The following is a 26,593-nucleotide window of genomic DNA, read 5'->3' as shown; positions in this document are numbered from 1 at the left end:
ATTGCAGTTTTCAATTTTTTGCAACTGAGATATATTATGAGGAATATTCTGCCGTATTTTATCAATTTTACCTTTGAAAAAGGATGCAAACTCATTGCATTTATTAACTGAGAGAAGTTCAGGTGCTAATTGTGGTGGGGGATTAGTTAGCTTCTCTACTGTTGAAAATAGCACACGGGCATTGTTCATATTCCTGCTGATGATGTTGGAGAAGAAAGACTGTCTTGCTTTATGAATTTCATAATTATAATTACAAAGCATCTCTTTATGGATTTGATAATGGATGTGAAGTTTAGATTTGCGCCATTTTCTTTCAGTCTTTCTACATTCTCTCTTTAGCAGTTTAACAGCCGGGTACTGCTTCCATGGTGCTTTCTGCTTATCATTGACTCTTTTGATTTTGAATGGAGCAATATCATCCATAATTTGGGTCATATTTAAATTAAAAAATTCCAGTAAATCATCTACAGAGTCTGACATTTTGGTTGAGTTCTGAGAGAGAGCTTGCTCAAAGAGAGCACATGTGTTGTCTTTTATGACTCTCCTACCTATAGTCGTTGAGCTATTCTGAATGTGAGGAGACATAGAAACATCAAAGAAAACACAGAAATGATCGGATAAGGCCAGGTCAACAACAGTATTAGAAACAGTAAGACCCTTTGTGATGACAAGGTCAAGAGTATGACCACGAGAGTGGGTCGGCCCCTGTACATGTTGTACTAGGTTGAAGTTGTCAATAATTGCAAGTAGTTCTTTGGCATAAATGTTATTAGTATTATCTACATGCAAGTTAAAATCCCCAGATATAATAAGACAATCAAACTCTAAGCAAATGACTGATAACAGTTCACCAAACTCTTCAAGAAAGACTTTGGCTGAATGTCTCGGAGGCCTATAAATAGTTAATAATAATAATAATAATAATAATAATAATAATGTTAGGAGAGCACATAACAAGTGCACATAAGTGTTCAAAGGACGTAAAATCACCAAGTGAGGATTGTTTACATTGAAAAGAGACTTTGAATATATTTGCGATCCCTCCACCTTTCCCTTGTCGGGTAACATTCAAAAAATTAAAATTTGGGGGAGCTGCTTCAATAAGGGTGGTAGCACTATTTGCTTGATCCAGCCAGGTTTCAGTTAGAAGCAAAAAAATCAAGATTGTGTTTGCAAATAAGATCATTAATTAAAAATGATTTGTTTAAAAGTGATCTAACGTTCAGAAGAGCTAGCTTTACAGAAAGTCTAGAAGTAATATCTGCTTGTGCACTCTGATGCTGTTTTAAAACAGGAAGGAGATTAGATTGGTTTACCCCCAGGGTTAAATGTGCTCTATGTTTTCTGTTTCTTATCAACACAGGAATAGAGAATGGCATAGGCACATTGGGTCCCAGCTGGTTTTCAACACTAGACCCATTTGCAGGGACCCAGAGTACATCAAACAAGACTTTCTAAATGTTCCATTTGGTTTGAGGGTGAAAGGATTGGAGATGACATGCATCTTTTGGATGGTGAAAAAGATTTGTAGCCAGTTGAAAGTCCTGGGCGAACACAATTTTGATGAACTGGGTACACTGCTTGTCGTGACAGATGCAGAGGAATTGTGGAATGTTGTCAAATCATCCTGGGCTGGAATACCTGTTCACAGGTGCCAGAAGTTCTCAGAAACCGTGGTTATACAACTAAATATTAGTTTAGTGATTCACAGGAATACTAAATCCTTAAGATTTTTTCAGTTTATACAGTAAATATTTGGAGTTTGTAATGAAAAATGCAGACACTGCTATTTTTTTTTGAACAGCCCAATGTTCATTTTTCTTCATTTTCTGTAAAGCAATTAAAATATTCATACATTTTTCTTCATGTTTTGATGTAGAATATAATGTGCAGTGTTCCCAATGCATGGAAATAAAAACTATTATAAGGATTTTGAGCTTTACTCACGTTTTTAAACACACTGCTATTATTTTGAACACAACTGTATATATATGGTCATGGGTGTCAAAGGTTCATTGATTTGAATGGGGCACGAAGGCTTGCCCACATGGTCTAATCCCACAGAAGAGCTACTGTAGCACAAACTGCTGAAAAAGTTAAAGTTAATGCGGACACCTTTCTGTTTTAGCCAGCATTAACTTTTTAAGCAGTTTGTACTATGGGCCATATGGGTTAGCCTTTGACACCCATGACCCTGTCACTGGTTCACCGGTTGTCCTTCCTTGGACCACTTTTGGTAGGTACTAACCACTGCATACTGGGAACACCCCACAAGATGTGCCATTTTGGAGATGCTCAGACCCAGTCACTTAGCCATCATAATTTGGCCCTTGTCAAAGTCGCTCAGATCCTTACGCTTGCCCATTTTTCCTGCTTGCAACACGTCAATTTCAAGAAGTGACTGTTCTCTTGCTGCCTAATATATCCCACCCACTGACAGGTGCCATTGTAATGAGATAATCAACCACTTCACCTATCAGTGGTCATAATGTTATGGCTGATCGGCGCAGTAATAAACCTTTATTACTCCTGAAGGAAATTCAGTTATGTCCAGATGTACACAGATGCATCAAAGAGTTTGGCCAATAAAGTAGGAATAGCATACATTATTCCTGAGTTTCATATCAAAGTAAGCAAAAGAGTGAACAATGAAATGTCAGTTTTCACAAGAGAAATGCTCGCAATACTGTTAGCAATACAGTGGATAGAGGACACAAGGCCACCGAGAGCAATAATCTGTTCAGATTCAAGTTCAGTATTATCCAGTTTACAGCTCAGCCATTGAGACAGCAGAGCAGATATCATGATGGAGACGCAGCAAACACTACAGGGTTCAGAGGATGGGGCTGGCAGTAGTATTCTTATGGGTACGATCACATGTTGGGATCACAGGGAATGAAATGGCTGATAAGGAAACCACAAATAAAAACAGTACTGAGTTTGCAGTAAACTATAAGCAAAAGAGAAATTAAAGAGCATCATCAAACAAAGAATGAGGGAGAGAGGAAGGGGAGATGGTTTTATAAAATTCAAAGGAAAGTGGGAGAAAGTAGATATACAGTTGTGTTCAAAATAATAGCAGTGTGTTTAAAAACGTGAGTAAAGCTCAAAATCCTTATAATAGTTTTTATTTCCATGCATTGGGAACACTGCACATTATATTCTACATCAAAACATGAAGAAAAATGTATGAATATTTTAATTACTTTACAGAAAATGAAGAAAAATGAACATTGGGCTGTTCAAAAAAATAGCAGTGTCTGCATTTTTCATTACAAACTCCAAATATTTACTGTATGAACTGAAAAAATCTGAAGGATTTAGTATTCCTGTGAATCACTAAACTAATATTTAGTTGTATAACCACGGTTTCTGAGAACTTCTGGCACCTGTGAACAGGTATTCCAGCCCAGGATGATTTGACAACATTCCACAATTCCTCTGCATTTCTTGGTTTTGCCTCAGAAACAGCATTTTTGATGTCACCCCACAAGTTTTCTATCGGATTAAGGTCCGGTGATTGGGCTGGCCACTCCATAACTTTCATTTTGTTGGTCTTGAACCCTGATGCTGCTCGCTTACTGGTGTGTTTGGGGTCGTTGTCTTGTTGAAACACCCATTTCAAGGGCATTTCCTCTTCAGCATAAGGCAACATGACCTCCTCAAGTATTTTGATATATGCAAACTGATCCATGATCCCTGGTATGCGATAAATGGGCCCAACACCACAGTAAGAGAAACATTCCCATATCATGATGCTTGCACCACCATGCTTCACTGTCTTCAGAGTGTACCGTGGCTTGAATTCAGTGTTTGGGGGTCGTCTGAAAAACTGTCTGCGGCTCTTGGACCCAAAAAGAACAATTTTACTTTCATCAGTCCACAAAATGTTTTTCCATTTCTCTTTAGGCCAGTCGATGTGTTCTTTGGCAAACTGTATCCTCTTCAGCACGTCTTTTTTTTTTTTTAACAGTGGAACTTTGCGGGGGCTTCTTGCTGATAGATTAGCTTCACACAGGCATCTTCTAATTGTCACAGTACTCACAGGTAACTTCAGACCGTCTTTGATCACCCTGGAGCTGATCATTGGCTGAGTCTTTGCCATTCTGGCTATTCTTCGATCCATTCGAATGGTAGTCTTCTGTTTTCTTCCACGTCTCTCTGGCTTTGCTGTCCATTTTAAAGCACTGGAGATCATTTTAGCCGAGCAGCCCATCATTTTCTGCACTTCTTTACAGTATACGTTTTACCTCTCCAATCAACGTTTTAATCAAAGCACGCTGTTCTTCTGAACAATGTCTGGAACGACCCATGTTTCTCAGGTTTTCAGAGAGAAATGGATGTACAACATGTGCTGGCTTCATCCTTAAATTAGGGCCACCTGATTGACATCTGTTTTTTCACAGAATGAATGATCTCACTAATTAAACTCCACACTGCTATTATTTTGAACACGTCCCTTTCACTTAATTATTCGATTACACAGACTCAGGAGCATGCATATCATGAATGTTGGGTCTGTTGGTTTTCTATGACTCTACTACACCTACTGGTAAATTATTTGCCATGTAGTAATATAATTTCCACCAAAAACAGTGATTGATCTGGTTAGTCATGTTGGACTGCTATTATTTTGAACACAAGTGTATACACTACTGTTCAAAAGTTTGGGGTCACTTTGAAATTTCCTTATTTTTGAAAGAAAAGCACTGTTCTTTTCAATGAAGATCACTTTAAACTAATCAGAAATCCACTCTATACATTGCTAATGTGGTAAATGACTATTCTAGCTGCAAATGTCTGGTTTTCGGTGCAATATCTCCATAGGTGTATAGAGGCCCATTTCCAGCAACTCTCACTCCAGTGTTCTAATGGTACAATGTGTTTGCTCATTGCCTCAGAAGGCTAATGGATGATTAGAAAACCCTTGTACAATCATGTTAGCACAGCTGAAAACAGTTGAGCTCTTTAGAGAAGCTATAAAACTGACCTTCCTTTGAGCAGATTGAGTTTCTGGAGCATCACATTTGTGGGGTCGATTAAATGCTCAGAATGGCCAGAAAAATGTCTCGACTATATTTTCTATTCATTTTACAACTTATGGTGGTATAGTCCGGGAGCCAAAGGCCCAAATTTGGCTGAACCTGGCTTCGTCGGTTAAAGTTTTTTTTTTTTGCTGTTTGTTGTTGTCCAAGGTCTACTCATTAAGATAAGAGAGGGTGCCCGGTGATATCCCTTGGGCAATTCCGGATATTGGCCCTTTATTGTTGGATGTGCTGCAGTCATAGCCTAAATTCTGACATTTTGACATTCTTCACTTTATGTTCACCAAAGTCTATATATCATTACTTATTTTTGTGTTTGTTAACATAATAGGATGAGTTTAAGGCCTGAGGGTGGGGTTCCAGACATGGTTGGGGGTGTGGCCATGCAATTGGGGGCGGGGCTTATACCAAAAAGCCCTTTATTACTCTATTACTTTGGTTGTTAATGCGAGCCTTAAATTATTAGGCATACACTCCATTGTCATCCTTGTGTTTACTTCTGCAGGGGCATATGAGGGACACAATTAGCTAATTCAAGCCAACTTGTGTAGCTATCTTGCTAACTCTGTCAATCACACTGCCCCCAAAAGATCACAGCACGCATAAGCTAAGCAGAGAAACTATTTGACTGTAATCATGAAAGAGCAGTGACATGTACTCACTGCTCACCAGTGAACTAGACCCATAGTTTCACAACACTGGCTAGCACACCCAACTCTCACCTAGTAAATGCTAGTCACTGATTTTTTTAAGCTAATACATTAAGCTAATAGATTGCTTATTTTAACGATATTGACTGTTGAAATAGTAATGTCCCTGGTTCCCTAGTAAAACTCAGGGCATTGTCCCCGATTATCATCTCAAAAGTCTGTTAACCTTACCCTCACCCCCACTCCAAACCACACTGCTTGTGGACTGAGGCTACGTTTACATTACGTCGAATCAGCGGATCATCAGATTAACGTTCTTAAAACGATTCGCGTTGACACTAAAACTGTTAGCCGTGCACACAGCAACACCAATACGCGGATACGCTCGGCTCCGCAGGCATCCTGCGCTCCAAATCACTCCGCCCTGAACAGCGAGTGCCCTCTGGAGGGTGCGCACTCCGGCCCTGCGCAGCTCACAGAGCGCGCGAGTGAAGTGCACAAGCCACGATTCGGGACTGAGCCGCTGTGTGTGAGATCCCAGCGCATATCACTTATTACTTGCAAGTGGAAGGATGGCAAGCCTAAAGACAATCATAACTACACAATGGGCAGTATTTGCATCAGTATTTGCAGTATTTTCATACTTTTATACTCTTTAATGAAAGGTGATACAAGGCGGAAGTCTGCGCCGTTTTTCAGCAGTCGCGTCACATGACCAACGCCAGCGAATCAGGAAGGTGGATGTCACAGTGACGTTGTCCAATGAGACGCCAGCTAGAGCTCAGCACAGCGTATTCGCGTATTCTCAATGTTTACACAGCACCGGAGCTGATACGATCTAGATTGAATACGTGGACGCTGGCGGATTCCCGTTTCCCCGCTTTTTCAGGGGGGTTAATGTAAACGGACAGTGCGTCCGCGAAGAAAACGAGACAGATACGGTCTAGTGTAAACGTAGCCTGAGAGTCATGTGCACTAGCCAGTCCACTGACTAGCACGACTTTTAAAACGTTGGGCAGTAAGGTTTCCTTAAGCTAATACATTAAGCTAATAGATTGCTTATTTTTACGATATTGACTGTTGAAATAGTAATGTTCCTGGTTCCCTAGTAAAATTCAGGGCATTGTCCCCGATTCACCCCCACTCCAAACCACACTGCTCTTCCACTGACTAGCACGACTTTTAAAACGTTGGGGAGTAAGGTTTACTTAACATTCTCCTCTGTACTAGCTGGCATCCAGTACATAAGCATATTTTTACAGACACTAAGCAATGGCAAAGGGTTTAGAGGGGTTTTTTTTCATCTGAACTCTTAGTTCTTTCCTTAAATAGTTTTTGTGTTTTGTGTGTATGTTTGCATACTGTATGTAATTATTTTACATAATTATTGCTCATTAGTGTGTGTGCATGTGTGTGTGCGTGTGCGTGCATGCATGCACGTACATGCTTTATGTACTGTAGTTCTTGTATCAAAATTGTTAATTTTGCAAATTTATGAAAGGGTCAATTACACGTTTGACTAATTTGAATGACAGTAAAGCGTGAATACTGTACAGCCAATTTGGTTAATTGAAAATCAGTATCTTTTGCTATTCTTGTGTGTGTGTGCGCATGCTGTATATGCCATTTTGCATGCTTGATATATTGCATACTGTAGTTTTACATAGTGGATCACTGGTGTGAGTGTATATGCATGCTGTATATAGTTCTATTGCATGCTGTATATAGTTCTTTTACATAGTGGATCACTGGTGTGAATGTATATGCATGCTGTATATAGTTCTATTTCATGCTGTATATACAGTAGTTCTTTTACATAGTGGATCACTGGTGTGAGTGTATGCATGCTGTATATAGTTCTATTGCATGCTGTAGTTCTTTTACATAGTGGATCACTGGTGTGAGTGTATACATGCTGTATATAGTTCGTTTACATAGTGGATCATTGGTGTGAGTGTATGCATGCTGTATATAGTTCTATTGCATGCTGTAGTTCTTTTACATAGTGGATCACTGGTGTGTGTATACATGCTGTATATAGTTCGTTTACATAGTGGATCACTGGTGTGAGTGTATGCATGCTGTATATAGTTCTATTGCATGCTGTAGTTCTTTTACATAGTGGATCACTGGTGTGAGTGTATACATGCTGTATATAGTTCGTTTACATAGTGGATCATTGGTGTGAGTGTATGCATGCTGTATATAGTTCTTTTACATAGTTATTGGTCATTAGTGTGTGTGTGTGCATGCTGTATATAGTTCTTTTGCATGCTGTATAGTTCTTACATAGATATTGATCATTATTTTGTATTAACTGTAGAGTTTATGTAATACTTGTATAAAAATCACTAATTTGGAAAAGTTATGAAAGGGTTAATTAATCCACATTTGATGTATTTGAATGACAAATATAGAGAAAAATGTGAATACCTATCAGATACAGCCAACTTGGTGCATTTAATATCAGTATTTACACTGATTTTTTTTTTTATTTTCTTCCATTATTTGGGCATATAGGGCATTAAAGGGTTAATATATTAAATTGCCCAAGGGATATCACCGGGCACCCTCTTAAATCTTGAAGAGCTACCTCAAATCTATAAGACAAAGCAAAAAAAAAAAACTTTAACCAAAAATTCCGGGTCCGACCCCATGGCTCCCGGACTAATAAATAAAAGTGTGACTTTTCATGGAAAACACAAAATTGTCTGGGTGACCCCAAACTTTTGAACGGTAGTGTATATTACACTGTCAGAAATATGGATCAGAAAGAAGGCAGTTCACCAGAAAACTCAGGAAAAGGAAAATACAAATTAATATAAAATATATCCTGCAAAGAAACTTGAGAGGAATGAGTCCACATGAATAACTAATTTGATTGTGTGTGTGTGTGTGTGTGTGTGTGTGTGTGTGTGTGTGTGTGTGTGTGTGTGTGGTTTAAAGGAATAATCCAGAGTGATGTGCTTTCTAGGTCTATTTTCGCATTATTGGGAGTGCACAGACAGAGTGTGTAGGGAAAGTCCGTAAAAGTTGAGTGCAGAGCCCATCCCGCTGGAAATGCACAATTTCGGAGCATTTTACGGAAACACAGTCTATTTTTCAGGTCGAAATTGAAAGGAAATTGCGTGCAAGCCGGTTGGAACAGACATATAAACATAGATGCCGCCTTCTGTGTAGACTCATACATCATCCTCGCCGCCATATTGGATGTGGCAAGTGGAGATTCTTCAACCGTCTTTGGTAAAAAAGAAAAAAAGAAGAAAGTATTATACAAATAAAAATACTTTCTGTAAAAGTAGCTGCTCAGACATCATGTATAAATAAAATGAGGGTTTCAAATAAGGACAAAATTCACTTTATTTTTCACTCAAAAAGAATCATGGGGTCAGACAGGTTCGTCAATGCACAGCAGATAGGTACTATTTTGTCCAAAGATGTTATTCCATTATCTTTTGAATGTACAGGAGATATGGGCACAGTATTGCTCAGTATTGTGTATTTCTGACGAACCATTCCAATAACCCTCTCAACATGGATTCTGGCTGACGCGAGCGCCCTTGTGCCCTCCACATCCAACGCGCTCATTTGAGACGTTCCCCGAGTAAACGCAGAAATGTTTACATTTGCAGAAGGCAATCCAGCAGCGTCACCTCCATCAAACCCTCTGTCTGCTAGGATCAGATCCCCTGGCAAAAGTTCATCCAGAAATCCGCAATGTTCTGTTATGTGTTTGTCGCTGCAGTGACCATCCCACCCCTGAGAAACGAAACAAACCGCGCCTTGTGGGGCAATACCTATCAGATATTTTGAAGAGTTGTGGCTTTTATTCTGCAAACAGGTTTTTCTCGGTGTTTCCACATCACTCGGTTTTTCCTGAAATATTTCAAAACAGTCAATTATACAGCAACATTTCTCAAAGTTTTGTTGAAATGAAACTGGCAGACTTTGCCGTAAATGTTTCCTATCTGGCCAGATCACCAGCGCCGGAACGAGGCGACAGAACATAACATCACACGTGTTACTAAATACTCTGGATGCAGTTTCCAAAGAAATGGAAAATAAGTAGGCTAAAAACTGTAAGTTTAAGTTCAGTCGAAGATGCATACATGTCAGCAGGAACTGCCGGAAAGGTGAAAACTTCCTGTTTAAATTTAAATAAGGCCGTATAAACTGGAACGTCGCCATCATAATCCCATATGTTGGAAGACCTGTAAATTGTTCCACTTTGTCATTGTCCTCTGAAAAAGACTCCTGACAAAGAGAGTATTTTTTCAGTTGTCCCTTCAAAGTACGATTTTCCTTCCTCAGGATTCTGCATTGGCGCTCAAAGGACAACGTTTCATTTTCATCTAAAGCTTCTGCACTTCCTTCATCTTCAAGATAATCCGTGGAGCATTCAGAAGGAGTGGTTACATCAGTGTTTCGAAGGCCAAGCACTGCACATTCTGCTGTAACTTGTTTTCTACTTCCACGTTTCCTTTTCTTCAGGTTTTGTCGCTTTTCAGACTTCTGCAATGCTTTTGCGTTTTTTTGTTTTGCAGACGACTGTGTGTGTGTGAAAACGCTCGGCACATAATCAGGTGACCGGGGGTTATCACTTTTCTTCCCTGTAAATCACAACAAAATATTAATTAGTTCATTTACAGGTTATTATTTTCATTAAACTGATTATTACAGTAGTTTCAAGCATGCTGGGAAAAATTAGATGCAAACAATGTAGAGCTATAAGTAGTAATATTTTCATTGTTTGCTAAAAGCATGAACAGCTCCGTTTCATTTACGCAGAGTCTATTTATGATCATGAATATACTTAATAGCAGTTATCCCTAATTTACACAATTGCAACTAATGATTGTTGGGCTTCAAGGAACATTATTTAAGCTTACTCAAACTTACCTTTCAGAATGGGATTTTAAGTAAAGGAGGAAAGGATTATGGATGGACCCAATAGCTAATATTAATAAATAAACTGATGTTTAATAACGTTTAATAGGCCTACAGCTTGTAGAGACTCAAAACTAGGCAAACCCCCATCATAGATTATTTTTACACCAAATACGAACCTGCTGACCCCCCTCACTGATCTAATATAGATGATGATGCATCTAATAATACCAGGAACAACATGCACTATAATATTTATCCTATTCATTTCCTTGCTCCTGTAACTTGCTTTTTTATAAATAACCTTTTAACTACACATCACTACAGATGCAGGCCAACACACCGGGGAAGCTTTACTATTTCGGCTAAAGTTCTGTTCATGTTACACCAACTTACAGACTTACTGAACGTGAACTTCAGTATCCTGGCGTAACCAGTCCTCGATAGCGTAACGCGTTCTGTCGAACTAATAATAAAATACTGACAACTTGTGTGTTTATATTTGGACACAATATAATAATGTTTACATGGGTCAACTGACCAAATTTCTGTAAACTCTGACTGTATTCGAAAGTGATATTGCCATCTATACACACGCTATCTTTAATGTAGTGAAGAAAACGGCATACAGACTTCTGGATAGTTACAAAATGACGCCATAGCGGAGGAGATTTTCTGAGAAATGGGATTTCCCCACATATTAGAGTTTTCTGTTCTGTTACACTATGACGTACATCTACACAGGAACAAGTAGTACCACCCAGATTTTTTTTTTTAAATACTGAATGTAGGCGACATTTTATGGTATTTTTTCATGTGATTAAGCCTATTTTTTTTTTTCCTTTTTTGGGGGGCGGGGGTTTAATATGAAGTGTGGATTCTTTTTCAATGTAATGAAGTTTATCAATAAATGTTTGGGTGAAATTTTTTTTCTGAAATCATTTCATTTTCCATCTTCAATCACTTCCGCTGGTAATCAGATTCCAGATTCAATTCAAAAACACACAAGTTCAGTAGAAGAGAAATTGAAGAGTCAAAAATGTGACTGACTTCAACGGAATCTTTCCACGTCCTGCAAGATTACAGAGCTCAGTTCCCGGTCCTATTAAAACCGATGGACAGTCATTTCATTACAGAGGTGCTGAGCTAACTTGATCTTTCTCAAGTTATGGTGTTTTTTTTTCTTTTTTAAGGATATTTCCCTACTACTAAAACTGCAGTTGGATACACATTCTTCTCTACTGACTTCATCTGTTAACCAAAATTTTGAAAGATTACCTTTGATTTGGGGATTTAAGAAAAGGGGGGAAAAGGGACACCATTTTTGCTTAAGTTTACACTGAAAATTTATCACCAATAATGTTACCTGTTCAAGTGCGAGTGACGCTTAGCACTTCTGCATATATAGCTACTTGTTTCTATATTCAGTAAGTTTTCCACTTTTCATAGTATTTCATTGTCTATTGTTTCCCTAAACGCCAGGGGTTTGAGAAATAGTATAAAACGTAAAGCTTTATTTTTGTTTACCAAACAGCTTAATACAGATTTTTGTTTTTGTCAGGAGTCTCACTCAACTTCAAGTGATGTGAATTTTTGGAGATCCCAGTGGGGCAATGACCTATGGTTTTCTCACTGTACAGAAAGATCAGCTGGTGTTCGGACCATGAAAAATAGATACAATAATGACATCTTACACATGGATACTGATCCGAAAGGTCACTTTATCTGTCAAGTTATTGACTTCAATACGTTAATCTTGATTACAGTTAGTTAATGTGTATGGGTCCAACTCTCATCCAGAAAACACTCAGGTGGTGTTTACATTAGACCGTATCCGTCTCGTTTTCGTCGCGGATGCACTGTCCGTTCACATTAAAACGCCGGGAAACGACTCCACAGGCGGAACAACTTGAATCCGCCAGGGCCCACATACTCAATCCATTACGTATCTGATTCGGTGCTGTGTAAACATTGAGGAACGAGGAAACGCAGTGCTGAGCTCTAGCTGACGTCGTCATTGGACAACGTCACTGTGACATCCACCTTCCTGATTTGCTGGCGTTGGTCATGCCAAGTTGGTCATGTGACACGACTGCTGAAAAACGGCGCGGACTTTCACTTCTTGCTATTTGTCTGCTCGTGCGCTTCACTCACGCGCTGTGTGAGCTGCGCAGGGCCAGAGTGCGCACCCTCCAGAGGGCACTCGCTGTTCAGGGCGGAGTGATTTGGAGCGCAGGATGCCTGCGGAGCCGAACGTATCCGTGTATTGGCGTTGCTGTGTGCATGCGAATCGTGTATTGGCGTTGCTGTGTGCACGCGAATCGTTTTAAAAACGTTAATCTGATGATCCGCTGATACGGTCTAATGTAAACCCCACCTCAATTATTTAACGACATAGAATACAGACTAAAACATTGGCAAACCAAATTTCCAAACTCACACATTATAATTGGTGGGGACTTTAATGTAACATTAGATTCATCAATAGATAGATGGCCACCTACAAGAAATAAATTCTTTCTTCAAATCTTTTATGGACAGACTTGATTTGATGGATATATGGAGAGTAAAGTTCCCAGATGCAGTAACGTTCACTTGGAGCAATAAAGAAAACACAAGGCTCTCTCGTTTAGACTTTTGGTTAATTTCCAAAAATATTAATGTACAAGATGTTGCGATAAACATTACTCCCTGTCCATTGAGTGATCATAAAGCTATCCATATTTCAATTAACCTTTTCCCCTCTGTTAAAAACTGCAAAGCGATACATTGGAAACTCAATAATACTCTTCTTAAATACGATAAAGTTCAAATGAAAAATCGCTCAGCTCATAAAATTCTACTTTAATAAGGCAAAAATAGACAACTCATTTGGTTCAAACTGGGAATTATTTAAATATGAATCAGGGAAATATTTGAGAGTTTTTGGGAGCAATCTAGCTAAAATCAGGAAGCGAGAGGAACAAAACATTATCTCTGATATCTCATTACTTTCTCAACCTTTACCAGACACCTTAACAGAAGAAGAAGACAAAATAAAACTGTATAATTTACAGGAAAAACTTGGTGTGATCTACAGGAGAAGGGCAGAAGGAGCTTTTATAAGATCTCGGAAACAACGGTTAGAAAAAGGAGAGCAAAACTCCACATATTTCTTTAATCTGGAGAAATATCAACTGAAATTAAACACCATTAATGAACTAATTATTAATAATAATAAAACAGATGACCCGAAAATCATATCCGACTTTTGTTCCACTTTTTACAAAGAATTATATACATCTGAATATTCTGAAAATGACACTAACATTTTTGAACTCATTACAACACATCTCTCATCTAGAGGAGTCAGATATTGATTCTTGCGATCTTCCGTTATCTCAAATAGAAATCAGTGAATGTATCAACCTTCTAAAAGATAACAAATCCCCCGGAACAGATGGATTATCTTCTGAATTCTATAAACTATTTTCCCAGCAGTTAGCGCCCTCTCTCTTACAAGTATTTAATGAAAGTTTACTCTCCAGTACCTTACCTGCAAGTATGACCCAAGGTTTGATTAACTTAATTCCTAAACCACGCAAAGACCCCCTCTACATTGACAACTGGCGTCCTATCTGCCTTCTAAATAATGACTATAAAATTCTAGCTTTAACTCTTGCTAAGAGAATCAAAAAAAGTACTCGGTACTCTAATACCCCTTTTCCACCAAATCAGTTCCAGGGCTGGTTCGGGGCCAGTGCTGGTGCTGGTTCACAACTTGTTCAACTTGCGAGCCAGCTGAGAACCAGTTTGCTTTTCCACAGCTCGCGGTGCTAAGCGAAGCCACGTCATTACGTCGCTGTATACGTCAGTTACGTCGCTACGTTTGCATAAACCTTGGCGCGAATATCGAAGCAAAAACAACACGGAAGAAGCAGCAGAAACAACAATAATAATAACAATGGATGACGTCGCGTTTGTACAGCTGCTGCTTCTCGTCACTTAAAAATGGCGACCTTTCGCGGTCTTGTTATTGTTGTTGGTCTTAACAACTCCGCCCCCCCCGCTGACGTAAGCGGTTCTTTCCTCTGGCCCAGCAGAGAGTTGGTGCTAGCCTGGAACCGGTTTTTCTGGCCCCAGAGCCACTTCTTTGTCAGTGGAAACAGAAAACCTGGTTCCAAACTAAGCACTGGCCCCGAACCAGCCCTGGAACTGCTTTGGTGGAAAAGGGGCATAATTGATGAAACGCAGTCAGGTTTTATGCCCAACAGACACATTGCCAACAACATCAGACTTGTCTTAGACATTCTTGATTACTCACACCTTATTTCTGATAACAGTTTCATGCTATTTTTAGACTTTTTTAAAGCCTTTGATACTGTGGAGCATAGTTTTATATTTCATTCACTAAGAAAATTTGGCTTTGGAGATTTCTTTTGTAATGCCATCAAAACTCTATACAATAATGCCAACTGTTCAATCAAACTCAAATATGGGTCGTCATCTAGGTTTGCCGTGAAACGTGGTGTTCGGCAGGGTTGCCCAATATCTCCATACTTATTTCTATTAGCTGCCCAACTCTTGTGTGATCATATCAAGTATAGTAATCTGCAAGGTATTTCTATAGCTGATGGAAAATGTCTTAATTAGTCAACTGGCAGACGACACGACCCTGTTTTTAAAAAAACGGCCCTCAAGTACCTTTATCTATAGAGATCATAAAACAATTTTCCAAAGCATCTGGTCTTCATTTAGATCTAAAAAAAAAATGTGAATTATTAGCTATAAAAGATTGTTGTGTTGATTCAATCTGTAATATCCCAATAAAGAGCACTGTTACTTATTTAAGTATCACTATTGATAAAAATGAATCCCAAAGGTGTCATAATAACTTCACTTTAATAATTGATCAAACCAAAAAGAAATTTAATCAGTGGCTTTTACGTGACTCGTCCTTAAGAGGTCGAATACTCCTTTCAAAGGCTGAAGGTATCTCAAGGTTAACGTATGCTGCTTTATCACTAGGAGTTGAAAGCCATGTGTGTAAAGCAATAGACAAAATTTTATTCGACTTGGTTTGGAAAAACCGCACTCACTATCTTAAAAAAAAATCTGTGTTAATGAATGAATACAGTAAAGGCGGCCTTAATCTCTTGGACTTCACCTCGCTAAATTACATCTTCAAGATAAATTGGATTAAGCGTTACCTTAAGTGTCCAACCTCCATATGGAACTTTATTCCTCATTATGTCTTCTCTTCAGTTGGTGGGCTCCAATTTCTGTTACTATGTACTTATAATGCTGACAAACTTCCACTTAAACTTTCTTCATTCCACAAACAAATGCTTCTAGCATGGGGTCTAATTTACAAACACAACTTCACTCCCCATAGGTTCTTTATCTGGAACAATAGATATATCTCATCTCATTATCTCTAGCCGCTTTATCCTGTTCTACAAGGTCACAGGCAAGCTGGAGCCTATCCCAGCTGACTACGGGCGAGAGGCGGGGTACACCCTGGACAAGTCGCCAGGTCATCACAGGGCTGACACATAGACACAGACAACCATTCACACTTACATTCACACCTACGGTCAATTTAGAGTCACCAGTTAACCTAATCTGCATGTCTTTGGACTGTGGGGGAAACCGGAGCACCTGGAGGAAACCCACGCGGACACGAGGAGAACATGCAAACTCTGCACAGAAAGGCCCTCGTAAGCCACGGGGCTCGAACCCGGACCTTCTTGCTGTGAGGCGACAGCGCTAACCACTACACCACCGTGAAGTTATATAGTCAGTTTTCTAAAATAAAGATCAATGTCGGCAAAATCAAGCAAACAGAAGTATATAGATACATTAGACGACATCTCACGACAACGGTATGCAGCCAAACTGGCCTTGATTGGGGGAATTGACCCCTACGAAGTGGACAAAGATGCATTTTCAAGTGACTATGCAGCGCTGCCATCCATATCGTACCCTGATATTGTGAACCATTTCGTGAATAGTAAAAGTGCCTACACACTTGACGACCTCAAAGCATACAAGTCGCTGGAGTCGTACAATAATTTTGTCTGTGGCTGAGTCCATGACAAACGAGCGATATTAAGTGTACATTACAATGTAAACGTACACTCAGCAGCTCCAGTTAGGCATTCTCCAGAGATTGTTTACACGATGCTTTGGTTTCCAAAAACAAACTTAAACACAATTGATTGTTTATTTAAACAACTTACCACTTATAAAATGATCGGAGCAGACTTTGCTGTGTTTGGAAGGCTGAAAATCCTTGCGGCTGATTCTCGCAAGCCATAGATTTCTCCTTTGTATGGTGAGTTTCTTTGTTTGCTTGCCTTCGTGCTCCCGTACAGTGGGAATTACATAAAAGCTCTGCTTGACGTCATCATCTGACCTATTACAACAGCCGTGAATACAACAGGTGTGCACCATTGCTAGCTTTAAATAGCCCGCTTGGGTTCTTTTGAAGACTTTGTACTCGCGCGTTACAACGTGTGCTCAGTGACCCATACGGTAAGCTTGGCCCACAAGATGGCCGCCACTAGGGAATCCCCGACTCTGTGACGTCATGTGCAAACTATGTTGAATGGGAGGTCATGTGATGTCTCGCGAGACCTGTTGTTGCCGGATGTTCTGCTGTGCACGTGAAAGTGGAGTGAACGCTGAAGAAGAGGTGTGTAGAGAAGTTTTTGAACAGCGGAGCAAACTTTTAAAAACAATGGTGCGTGTTTGTGCTTTTCCCGGCTATTACTAAAGCAATTACTAAAACATCATTTTATCACCTAAAAACATTTCCAAACTAAGAGGACTTATGTCAAAAAATGATCTGGAAAAACTGATACATGCCTTCATCTCTAGTAGGGTTGATTACTGCAATGGCCTTTTCACAGGCCTGCCAAAAAAAGACCATCAAACGACTTCAGCTGGTTCAAAATGCAGCGGCGAGGGTTCTCACACGAACAAAAAGAACAGAGCACATTACTCCAATTCTAAGGTCCCTTCACTGGCTTCCAGTAAGCTACAGAATTGACTTTAAAGCATTGCTGCTGGTGTACAAATCTCTAAATGGTACAGGGCCCAATTACCTCTCTGATATGTTGCAGCGGCCTAACCCGATCAGATCTACCAGATCGCAGCAGAAAAATTTACTGGTAAAACCTGTCGTTAAAACAAAGTGTGGTGAAGCAGCTTTTAGCTACTGTGCAGTGCAGCTATGGAACCAACTGCCAGAGGACATTAAAAATGCTCCTGCTGTTGGCAGCTTCAAATCTAGACTAAAGACCAAGCTGTTCTCAGATGCTTTCTGCTAAATTATTAATAGTGTCATCTTTACATGTTTTAAACTTTCTTAACTTTTATAGTCTCTGCATGTTTTAAACTTGACTTAAATTTTATTCTATTTTATTCTGCTGTTTTTTTTACTCAACTTTTACTTCATTTTATTATTTTATTTCTACTATTGTTTAATTCTTATTATTTTTCTTCCCCATTTATTTTATGTAATTTTATTTTCTATTGTTTACTGTTTTGCTTTTACTTCTGTAAAGCACATTCAGGCTTTTGTCTAAACGGGGGAACAGGGGCGCTGCGCCCTCTTACTCTCGGCGTGCGCCCCCTTACCGACTCCGTGAAAACATCCCAGCAACACTACGTGACCATGTGTCTGATCATCAAATACGTTATAATTGCTCCAAAAATATTCCAATCATAGTAGATACACCGCCAGACGGTGCAAAAACAATCCGAATTGGCGTTTTCCAGACTGAGGCGCCATGTTGTTTAGTTGTTTACTTGTCGCGGCTGCTCTCGCGAGATTTGACATGGGTTACATACAAGGTCAGCTGACTTGTAGAGCGAGATTTCTCAAGACTGAATGACCTTTCACCCACCGGCGCGGGAGCTTTTGACAGAAGTAGTTCGCGAGTTGTTTTTGTTGACACTTGGGCATTTAAAGATGTCATCCCGCGGCATGAAACGGAAGAAAGCCAAAGACTGTCCGGGGCAGAAGAAGATTACTTCTTTCTTTTTCAATGTTGACAGACAATTTGTTCCAATTTCCCTCTCCGATACTCAGAATGTCCCATTGGAGCATTTTTCAAAGGCTTTGCGCGGGGGGGGGGGGGACCGGCACCATCCCCCCCTTAGCTCCCTCGCCATGGTGAGCGCCCTCATACTAAATTTTTCTAGAAAAAACCCCGACATTGAATTGCCACTGTGTATGAAATGTACTATATAAATAAACTTGCCTTGCCTTTTCCCGGCTGTGGCACGAAGATGAAGTGGTACAATCCTGTAAGTTTCCACAGACTGCCAATTCATGACACGCAAACATTGAAGCAGTGGCTGCTGATTTTACAAATGGACGTGGAAACGCCGGTAGAGACCCTGAGGGAGAAGGACTACCGCGTTTGCAGTGCCCACTTTGACGCCGATGACTTGACCCAGGAAAGAAGAGATTTCATGACCAGACACAACGCATGCGTTTGAAGAGAAATGCTATTCCAAAAGCGGCCAAATCTTTGCAGGTAATGTATGAGAATTTGCTTTATTGGCCTGTCTGTTTAGTAGTAATGCACGATAGAGCCTACATTTGGTGGGGGCTAAACCTGTTTGTTGTACTTTTGCTAACGAGTCATATATTTATCTACTTGATTTGTTGTGTGAACCAAGCATGACATAATTTTGACTGACACACATAAAATAGACCGTGTTTCCGTAAAATGCTCCGAAATTGTGCATTTCCAGCGGGATGGGCTCTGCACTCAGCACTCGACTTTTACGGACTTTCCCCTCAACATGGCGTCTGGAGAACAACTACTTCAGGTAAGGTACTGGCTTTGTATTTACTCTTCTACACACTCTGTCGGTGCACTTGCAGAGCTAGGGACACTTCGTTTTGTTTGTAGGAACCCTCTACTCACTTCCACAGAACTGTCATGTTGCTTTGAGCTTTGCAATGGTTTTAAAACTAGCGTTTTGTATCGGCAAAAAGACACGCCCCGCGCACTGCCGTGTTAGCGCTTTCTGGTTGAAATCGCAAAAAAACCGAACTGTCCCAAAACACACATCTGATTGACGTGATTGTGGTAGCAACTCAACGTATGCACGTCCAATAATGCAAAAATGGACCTAGAAAGCACATCATCATCTTCTGTCGATTTATTGACGGTTAACAATCGATGTATATTACCGCCATCTGCCGGGCTGAGGCGTGATCTCAAGGAATATTAAATTGCAGACTGATAAAAAAGAAAGAAAACTAAATTCTGTTTGCTAGTTGAGTGTCCTTTAAATACTATGTTAGAGCTGTTACTGCCGATTGTGTGAATGGCTGACTTAATAAGTTTAGCACCTAGTTAAAGCATTCTAGCTGCGATTTTATACCCCTATTGAGGTATTTCACCTGACGTCACAGGGTCACGTGACGCCCCGGTGTCCACCATTTTGAACGTCAAGCTAGCTAATGTCAACAACAGTAGCTGGTATGTTACTGTAGCAATGTTTACGTTCAGTCATTTGGATGACTGTTAAAACCTTTCAGTCTCAAGTTTTTCCTTTACTGGATTTACTAGTTTACTGAGCTAGCGCGCTCGGGCAAGCCGGCGGCCGGCTAGCGCGCGCTAGCTCCCAGCTTGCCCGAGCGTGCTAGCTCAGTAAACTAGTAAATCCAGTAAAGGAAAAACTTGAGACTGAAAGGTTTTAACAGTCATCCAAATGACTGAACGTAAACATTGCTACAGTAACATACCAGCTATGATGTTGTTGACATTAGCTAGTGCTAACAGCTAGTTGCTAATACACTACTACAACTACACCAACCCTAATAATACAGTTCTTGGTCATTGCCTGGTAACAGCAAATTTATAACGGGCCATGTCTCAACAGACTAAGAAGTTATTTCAATGACATTTAATAACATTTTGTTTATCCTGAGGACCGAAAGTAAATGAAAATGTGAACAAACCTTAGCTGTAATAAGATAGCGACCACCGGCTCCAGGGACGACCCGCTGATGTAGGCATGTTACCCAGCCTGACACAAAATATTTGTAGGCATCCAAACTCTTATACGCGTTCAGATCAATACCTGTGTATGGCGATGGGTTTTTAACGACATAGGTATACAGATCATGTGGGCCGAAGTCAGGTAAAGACGAGGGCTTCGTGTACTTCCGTACGTCAGTGAACAATCCTGGTGGAAGCAGGTAAACGTCGTTCTCTCAGCCTGCTAACCTCAATTTTTGCAAATACCTCTCTCTCTGCTCGCCCTGTAAATGCCCTACGTCGCTGGATAGTGAAGGTGTTTTCTGCATCTCGCTCCTTTTTCTTTTATGTTTTTCGTTTGTCGCCTTCCTCGCATTCAAACTGATTCGAGCCGTGACGTCCAAAATGGCAGCGTCACATGACTTGGTCACGTGAGTGAAATACCTCAATAGTTACAGGTTTTCTCAATGTTCTCCCCATCTTCTCTCTTTCACTGGAATACTGTGTACAGTGTATAAGAACATGCTCAACCTTTTCTATTTCCCCACAGTATGCACAGGCCCCAGACTGATGTTTCCCTATTGTATACAACCCACTATTTAGACTTGTGTGCCCTATCCTCAGCCTCGTCAACCAAACCTCAGAATCAGAAACACTTTAATTGCCAGGTATGTGGACACAGACGAGGAATTTGACTCCGGTTCACTTAGCTCTCATAGTAAAAAACAGATAAAAAGTGTATACACAAAACAAGCAAACAACAACAACAAAAATAGGTGCATAGTGCAAAGTAATCCAGGTAAGTCAAGTATGGAATAGTTAAATATAAAGTATACAGTGTGCGCAGAATGACGGTATAAGTGTTCAGATATTTTACAAGTGATATTACTGATATATGAATCTGGATTTTAGCTGTTCATCACAGAAAGGATTTCCCTTTTGGTGCAATATGGTGCATAGTGCAAAGATGAATAGTAAATTTAAATAAGTGAACTGTCGTTTCAGTTCACCACCCCTTCGAATCACCACCTTTTGTAAATTATATAGATGCCTTCCTTTCTCCTCTGTATCCCATTTCTCCTGCCACATTTTGTTGATGTTGTCTTTAATTATTACTTTAATTTCTGCCTTGCATAGCCCATGTTTACATTAGACCGTATCAGCGGATCATCAGATTAGCGTTTTTAAAACGATTAGTGTGCACACAGCAACACCAATACACGATTTGCGTGCACACAGCAACACCAATACACGGATACGCTCGGCTCCGCAGGCATCCTGCGCTCCAAATCACTCCGCCCTGAACAGCGAGTGCCCTCTGGAGGGTGCGCACTCCGGCCTTGCGCAGCTCACAGAGCACACGAGTGAAGTGCACAAGCTGTGATTCGGGACTGAGCCGCTGTGTGTGTGATCCCAGCGCATATCACTTACCACTTGCAAATGGAAGGATGGCAAGCCTAAAGACCATCATAACTACACAATGGGCAGTATTTGCATCAGTATTTGCAGTATTTTCATACTTTTATACTCTTTAATGAAAGGTGATACAAGGCGGAAGTCCGCGCCGTTTTTCAGCAGTCGCGTCACATGACCAACGCCAGCGAATCAGGAAGGTGGATGTCATAGTGACGTTGTCCAATGACGACGCCAGCTAGAGCTCAGCACAGCGTATTCGCGTCTCTCAATGTTTACACAGCACCGGAGCTGACACGATCTGGATTGAATACGTGGACCCTGGCGGATTCCCGTTTCCCGGCGTTTCCAGGTGGTTTAATGTAAACGGACAGTGCATCCGCGAAGAAAACGAGACAGATACGGTCTAATGTAAACTTGGCCTTAATGGGACTTCTAACTCAACCTCATTTGCCTTGATGGCCTCTTTGGCCATTTTATCCACTCTCTCATCACCCTCAACCCCCTTATGAGCTAGAAAGCACATCACTCTGGATAGACCTCATGCAGTCACGTGACCGGAATGTAAACAGCCGCCATCTTGTCGGTCAACAACACAGCTGAATATTGCTGCACTCGTGTACAAAATGGATCAATTTCAACCAGTGATGGGAATAACGGTGTTAGAAATAAACGGCGTTACTTTTTTTTTTAGTAACGAGTAATCTAACTAATTACTTTTTACATTGTTATAACGCCGTTCCCGTTACTTACAATAAAATACTATGCGTTACTTTATTAAAGCTGTTCTCATCTGGCACGCTGCTCATTCAGCCTTTCTTTCCTCTGCTTTAGTGTGGGGCGGGGAGACGCGAGACAACGGCACAGTAAGCCAATCAGAGTAGATCTGGACAGCATACGTGGGTAGGCCCCGCCTACTGCACTACTGCGCACTCTTTCAATCAGAAGACCCAGCGATGGCGAGCGGTCAGCCCAGCACTGCGCTTTCACACTGGAAATACAGCCATTACTTTTCATTACTTGAAATAAAAGGCAAAAATGTCTACGTGCAATGCACATTATGTCGAGGAACAAAGCGTTTGTCCTCGTCAGTGGCCAGTAATTAGTAACAATTTTAATAACTACAAAAATATTAAATTTGATAGATGTCTTCTCACATTATCCCACAAAAATATTAATATATAGTGTAGATAACGTTATTAATTGGTTCTGTTAAGTGTCAATTTCAGTCATTAAACACATTTATTCACTTTTATTATGATTACACTAATTGAATTTGATTTTGTAACGAAATGTAACGGAATAATTACTTTCCCTGGCAATTAGTTACTTTTATGACAAAGTAACTCCGTTACTAACTCAGTTACTTTTTGGGAAAAGTAACTAGTAACTATAACTAATTACTTTTTGAAAGTAACGTGCCCAACACTGATTTCAACCGATGGACTACACGGCTCATTTTTCTAATGAACAGATAACTAGACATGTGTCTACGTTCCCATTTTTCTCTTTCGTTTTCTCTTCAGTGGAGAGGAAGTGTGAGCAAAAATGGACGGTACATAAATCTGGAGAGGTCAGGTCATTGCTTTTCTTCCCTGAAAGTCAGAAATATACTGACTAGTGGCAATTGAGCACGAGGAATTTATGATTTGATACTTATGAAGTTATCTATCTCTACATGTGACCCCTAAAAAGTATAAAATTATTATTCATCTAGAGACTACATAGAATATCACACCACTAAAGACCCAATCCCCCCCCCAACCCTTTTCTCAGGTTCCCACTTCCCGGAATTTATTAGAGCAAGTCATAAACTTATGTTGCAAATAACCACATGGATATACTGGAATAAATACATGGCGAACCTGAGATGAAATGGTCACTGCACAGGCGCCAGTGATCGTTCGTTCCAGTCGGTACCCATGCCTTGTTCTTGTTGTTTGGATCGGCCTGGCTGATAGCAGCAATCCATTTTGCGCGCCTGTCAGGGTCCCGTGGCAGCCTATGAAACTTTCTTCCCGGTTTCTGACCTCTCCTGTTGTGGCATTTATATGCCATACAATTCTCCGGCATTGTGGCACAGTAATATTTGAAGATTTGGGCGAAAAACAACGAAAATCAGTATCGGTTAGACGGCGGAAATGTGGCGTCTGTTTACAAGCTTCTTCTTCTTCTTTAGGTTTTATGGCGGTTGGCAAACTAACGTTAATGGTGCATTACCGCCACCAGCTGGACTGGGGTAGGAATCTGAAGTCTAATCCTAACAAGGAAATACAAAATAATATGAGGAAAAAGAAAAAAAAAATGTTCTTCTAAATTCTATGAAACAGTCCTGTGTTCTTCAGGAATCTAAAAACAAAATTTAAACAAACCTCTCCAGTACTCCTTTGTAAAATATCTTGCAAATTAAATTGAATCTTTTCTCTCTCTAACTGTTCTATTAAACTTTGCCTGTTTTCCTGGTACCTTGGGCATTGTATAAAAACATGATCTACAGTTTCTGGATAACCACAGTAAACACAGTTACCATCAGCATGTTTCTGTATTCGATGTAGATTACTATTCAAACTGGTATGTCCAAATCTCATCCTTGAAAATACATTCTCCTCTCTCCTGCTCGTAGGCCTAAGTACTCCTACTTTCTGTTTACAAGCTGGATCGGATGTGACGTCACATGCAAGTGCTCCATAAGTGGCGCACTTGAATATGACGTCACATCCGGGCTGGAAGGAAGGCGGCGCGAGGTTTAAGCTTGTTTTCAACAAGTGGGACAGGAGGGCGGTTGAATACTGAATCTTTTACGGAAGAGGAGAAGCAGTGTAAAGTACTAGCCTGGCTAACGCGACTTCAAGCTATTCAGCCCGACCGTTTCCCAGAGCCCGTGGTTGACCCGCCTCCCTGAAATGCCTCAGTTTGCTACTGGTCGAAGCCAGAAAAGGCTGTGACGAAGCTTAAACCAATCACATCACTCTTTCCTCTGACGTATGTGACGCGACGGGGCTAACTGGTAGATTAAACCATAGACATTCTATTATTAAACTCTTACCGAAGCCGGTCGGGAGCAAGGCGAAAACGTCCTTCCTTTCAATAAATACCTCCAGGGCTGCTCTTTGCTCCGTTTTCAATGAAAACTTCCCGTTGAATGCTTTCAATACAGCATCTATGCGTAATAGAGGGCTCCGAGATGATGCTAAAAATAGTAACGCCGCGCGTGCGCGGCCATCTTGGAAGTCACTAGCTCCAGAGCGCTCAGAGTACACATCACACATTCACCGATTCGTTTCCGCGTTAGAGGGCTTAAAAGCTTGGATTTTTTTTTAAAGAATTTAGACATCTGAAGTGATGGAACACTACTGTGAAAGTTTGGATAAGCAGGCACGGGAGCGTTATGCTGAGAAGTTACGTTTCATTGGGAATGTAGATCCATACACTGTTAGTGAGAAGGAATGGAAAGCTGACCCCAGCTTGTTGCCGCATTTAACATGCATAGATCTTGTGAACTATCTAGTGTTTCACCCAAGTCCATTTTGTGAACTAAAGGATTTCCAGAACTACAAGAGTATGGAAGCATACGATAGATGTGTGTCCGGTTGGGTCCGCGATGTGTCGGTGTTTACTGCTGAAGACGGAGAGACAAAAGTGATCAGAGGGAAAGTGTTACACTCGCAGAGTCTATCCCAGCCTAGTCTACACCCCTGGATAATAGTTGACAAGAGACATGCTATTTTGTGTGCACATTGCAACTGCATTGCTGGACTTGGGGAATGTTGCTCCCATGTTGTTTTATGTTGAAGCGGCCACGAGACTGAGGGAAAGAATGACGGTCACGCAACAGCCGGCATACTGGATGCTACCGGTAACTATGAAATTAAAATAACTATTTTAGTAACTATGAAATTCAAGACAATATTAACCTACCTGTCACAAAGTGATCAGAACAAATCCGGATACAGTCCAGTTGTCCTAAATTTGATCGGTTGATGGCAGCCAGCCACTGTCGTCTCCTCCGCTCGCTTTTCTCCTGTGCTGCAATTCCCTGGTTAGTCACGACTTTAGGGAGTCTGTAGAAGCTTTTGCCACCCTTTTCCCCCCGGCTACTACAGCCAACAACGACACACGTATTCGGCATTGTCACCCCTTTTTGCTTCACTGGACAACAACAATGCACTGACACAGCGCGCTTTGACTTCCAATATGGCCGCCGCCGGGTGCGCGCTGACCTCGCTTCCGGCATAGATTCTGTAAACAATCTATGGCTTCCGGTCGCAGTTCTACTACGTCAGTGCCTTCACTGGCATAACGCAAGTACTTGGGGCCCCCCTGCAGCTACTAAAAGTGTGCCCCCCCCCCAAAGGCCACCCTGCCACGGCCTCCTCTCTCTCTCTCCCTCCCTCTCTGTATATCTCTCTTTTGATTGCTGAAAAGTGTGAAAAAAGTGGCAGGGCTCAGCCCCTGCCAGCCCAGGCCCATTTAAACACGTATAGGACTGCATAACCCATAGGCCTAGATGTTTTGTTAATTCATTCATATTCAGTACACCAGCAGAGTAGGCTATCCATTTATTACAAATAAATCCAACAATAAAAATGGTGTATGACGTGACAAAGCTCAC

The 26,593-nt window shown here is 40.7% G+C and overlaps 1 protein-coding gene across 2 annotated transcripts; it reads right to left on the bottom strand.

Annotated features, from left to right (window-relative positions):
- Positions 1–9,030: 9,030 nt before the first annotated feature.
- On the bottom strand, positions 9,031–24,626 carry LOC132894268 (uncharacterized). 2 transcript variants are annotated; one of them, XM_060933883.1, is made up of 2 exons: positions 24,509–24,626; positions 9,031–10,305 (listed from the first exon to the last, which is right to left on the bottom strand). In XM_060933883.1, exons 1-2 carry the CDS (start codon positions 24,567–24,569, stop codon positions 9,062–9,064), a joined length of 1,305 nt encoding a protein of 434 aa, XP_060789866.1. In that variant the 5' UTR covers positions 24,570–24,626; the 3' UTR covers positions 9,031–9,061. The 2 variants fall into 2 exon arrangements, with proteins under 2 accessions (XP_060789866.1, XP_060789865.1); XM_060933882.1 differs by lacking the exon at positions 24,509–24,626 and adding an exon at positions 23,847–24,187.
- Positions 24,627–26,593: the final 1,967 nt, after the last annotated feature.

Source organism: Neoarius graeffei, chromosome 11, assembly GCF_027579695.1.
Source record: "Neoarius graeffei isolate fNeoGra1 chromosome 11, fNeoGra1.pri, whole genome shotgun sequence".
Taxonomy (NCBI): domain Eukaryota; kingdom Metazoa; phylum Chordata; class Actinopteri; order Siluriformes; family Ariidae; genus Neoarius; species Neoarius graeffei.
This window is presented reverse-complemented; position numbering and strand designations above follow the sequence as displayed.

Coding starts and splice junctions, on each gene's coding strand:
- LOC132894268 (XM_060933882.1), bottom strand. CDS start 24,054: ATGCCGGAGAATTGTATGGCATATAAATGCCACAACAGGAGAGGTCAG. Junction 10,306..23,846: donor CAGTGACCATTTCATCTCAG/GTTCGCCATGTA, acceptor TGTGATTTACAG/GGAAGAAAAGTGATAACCCC.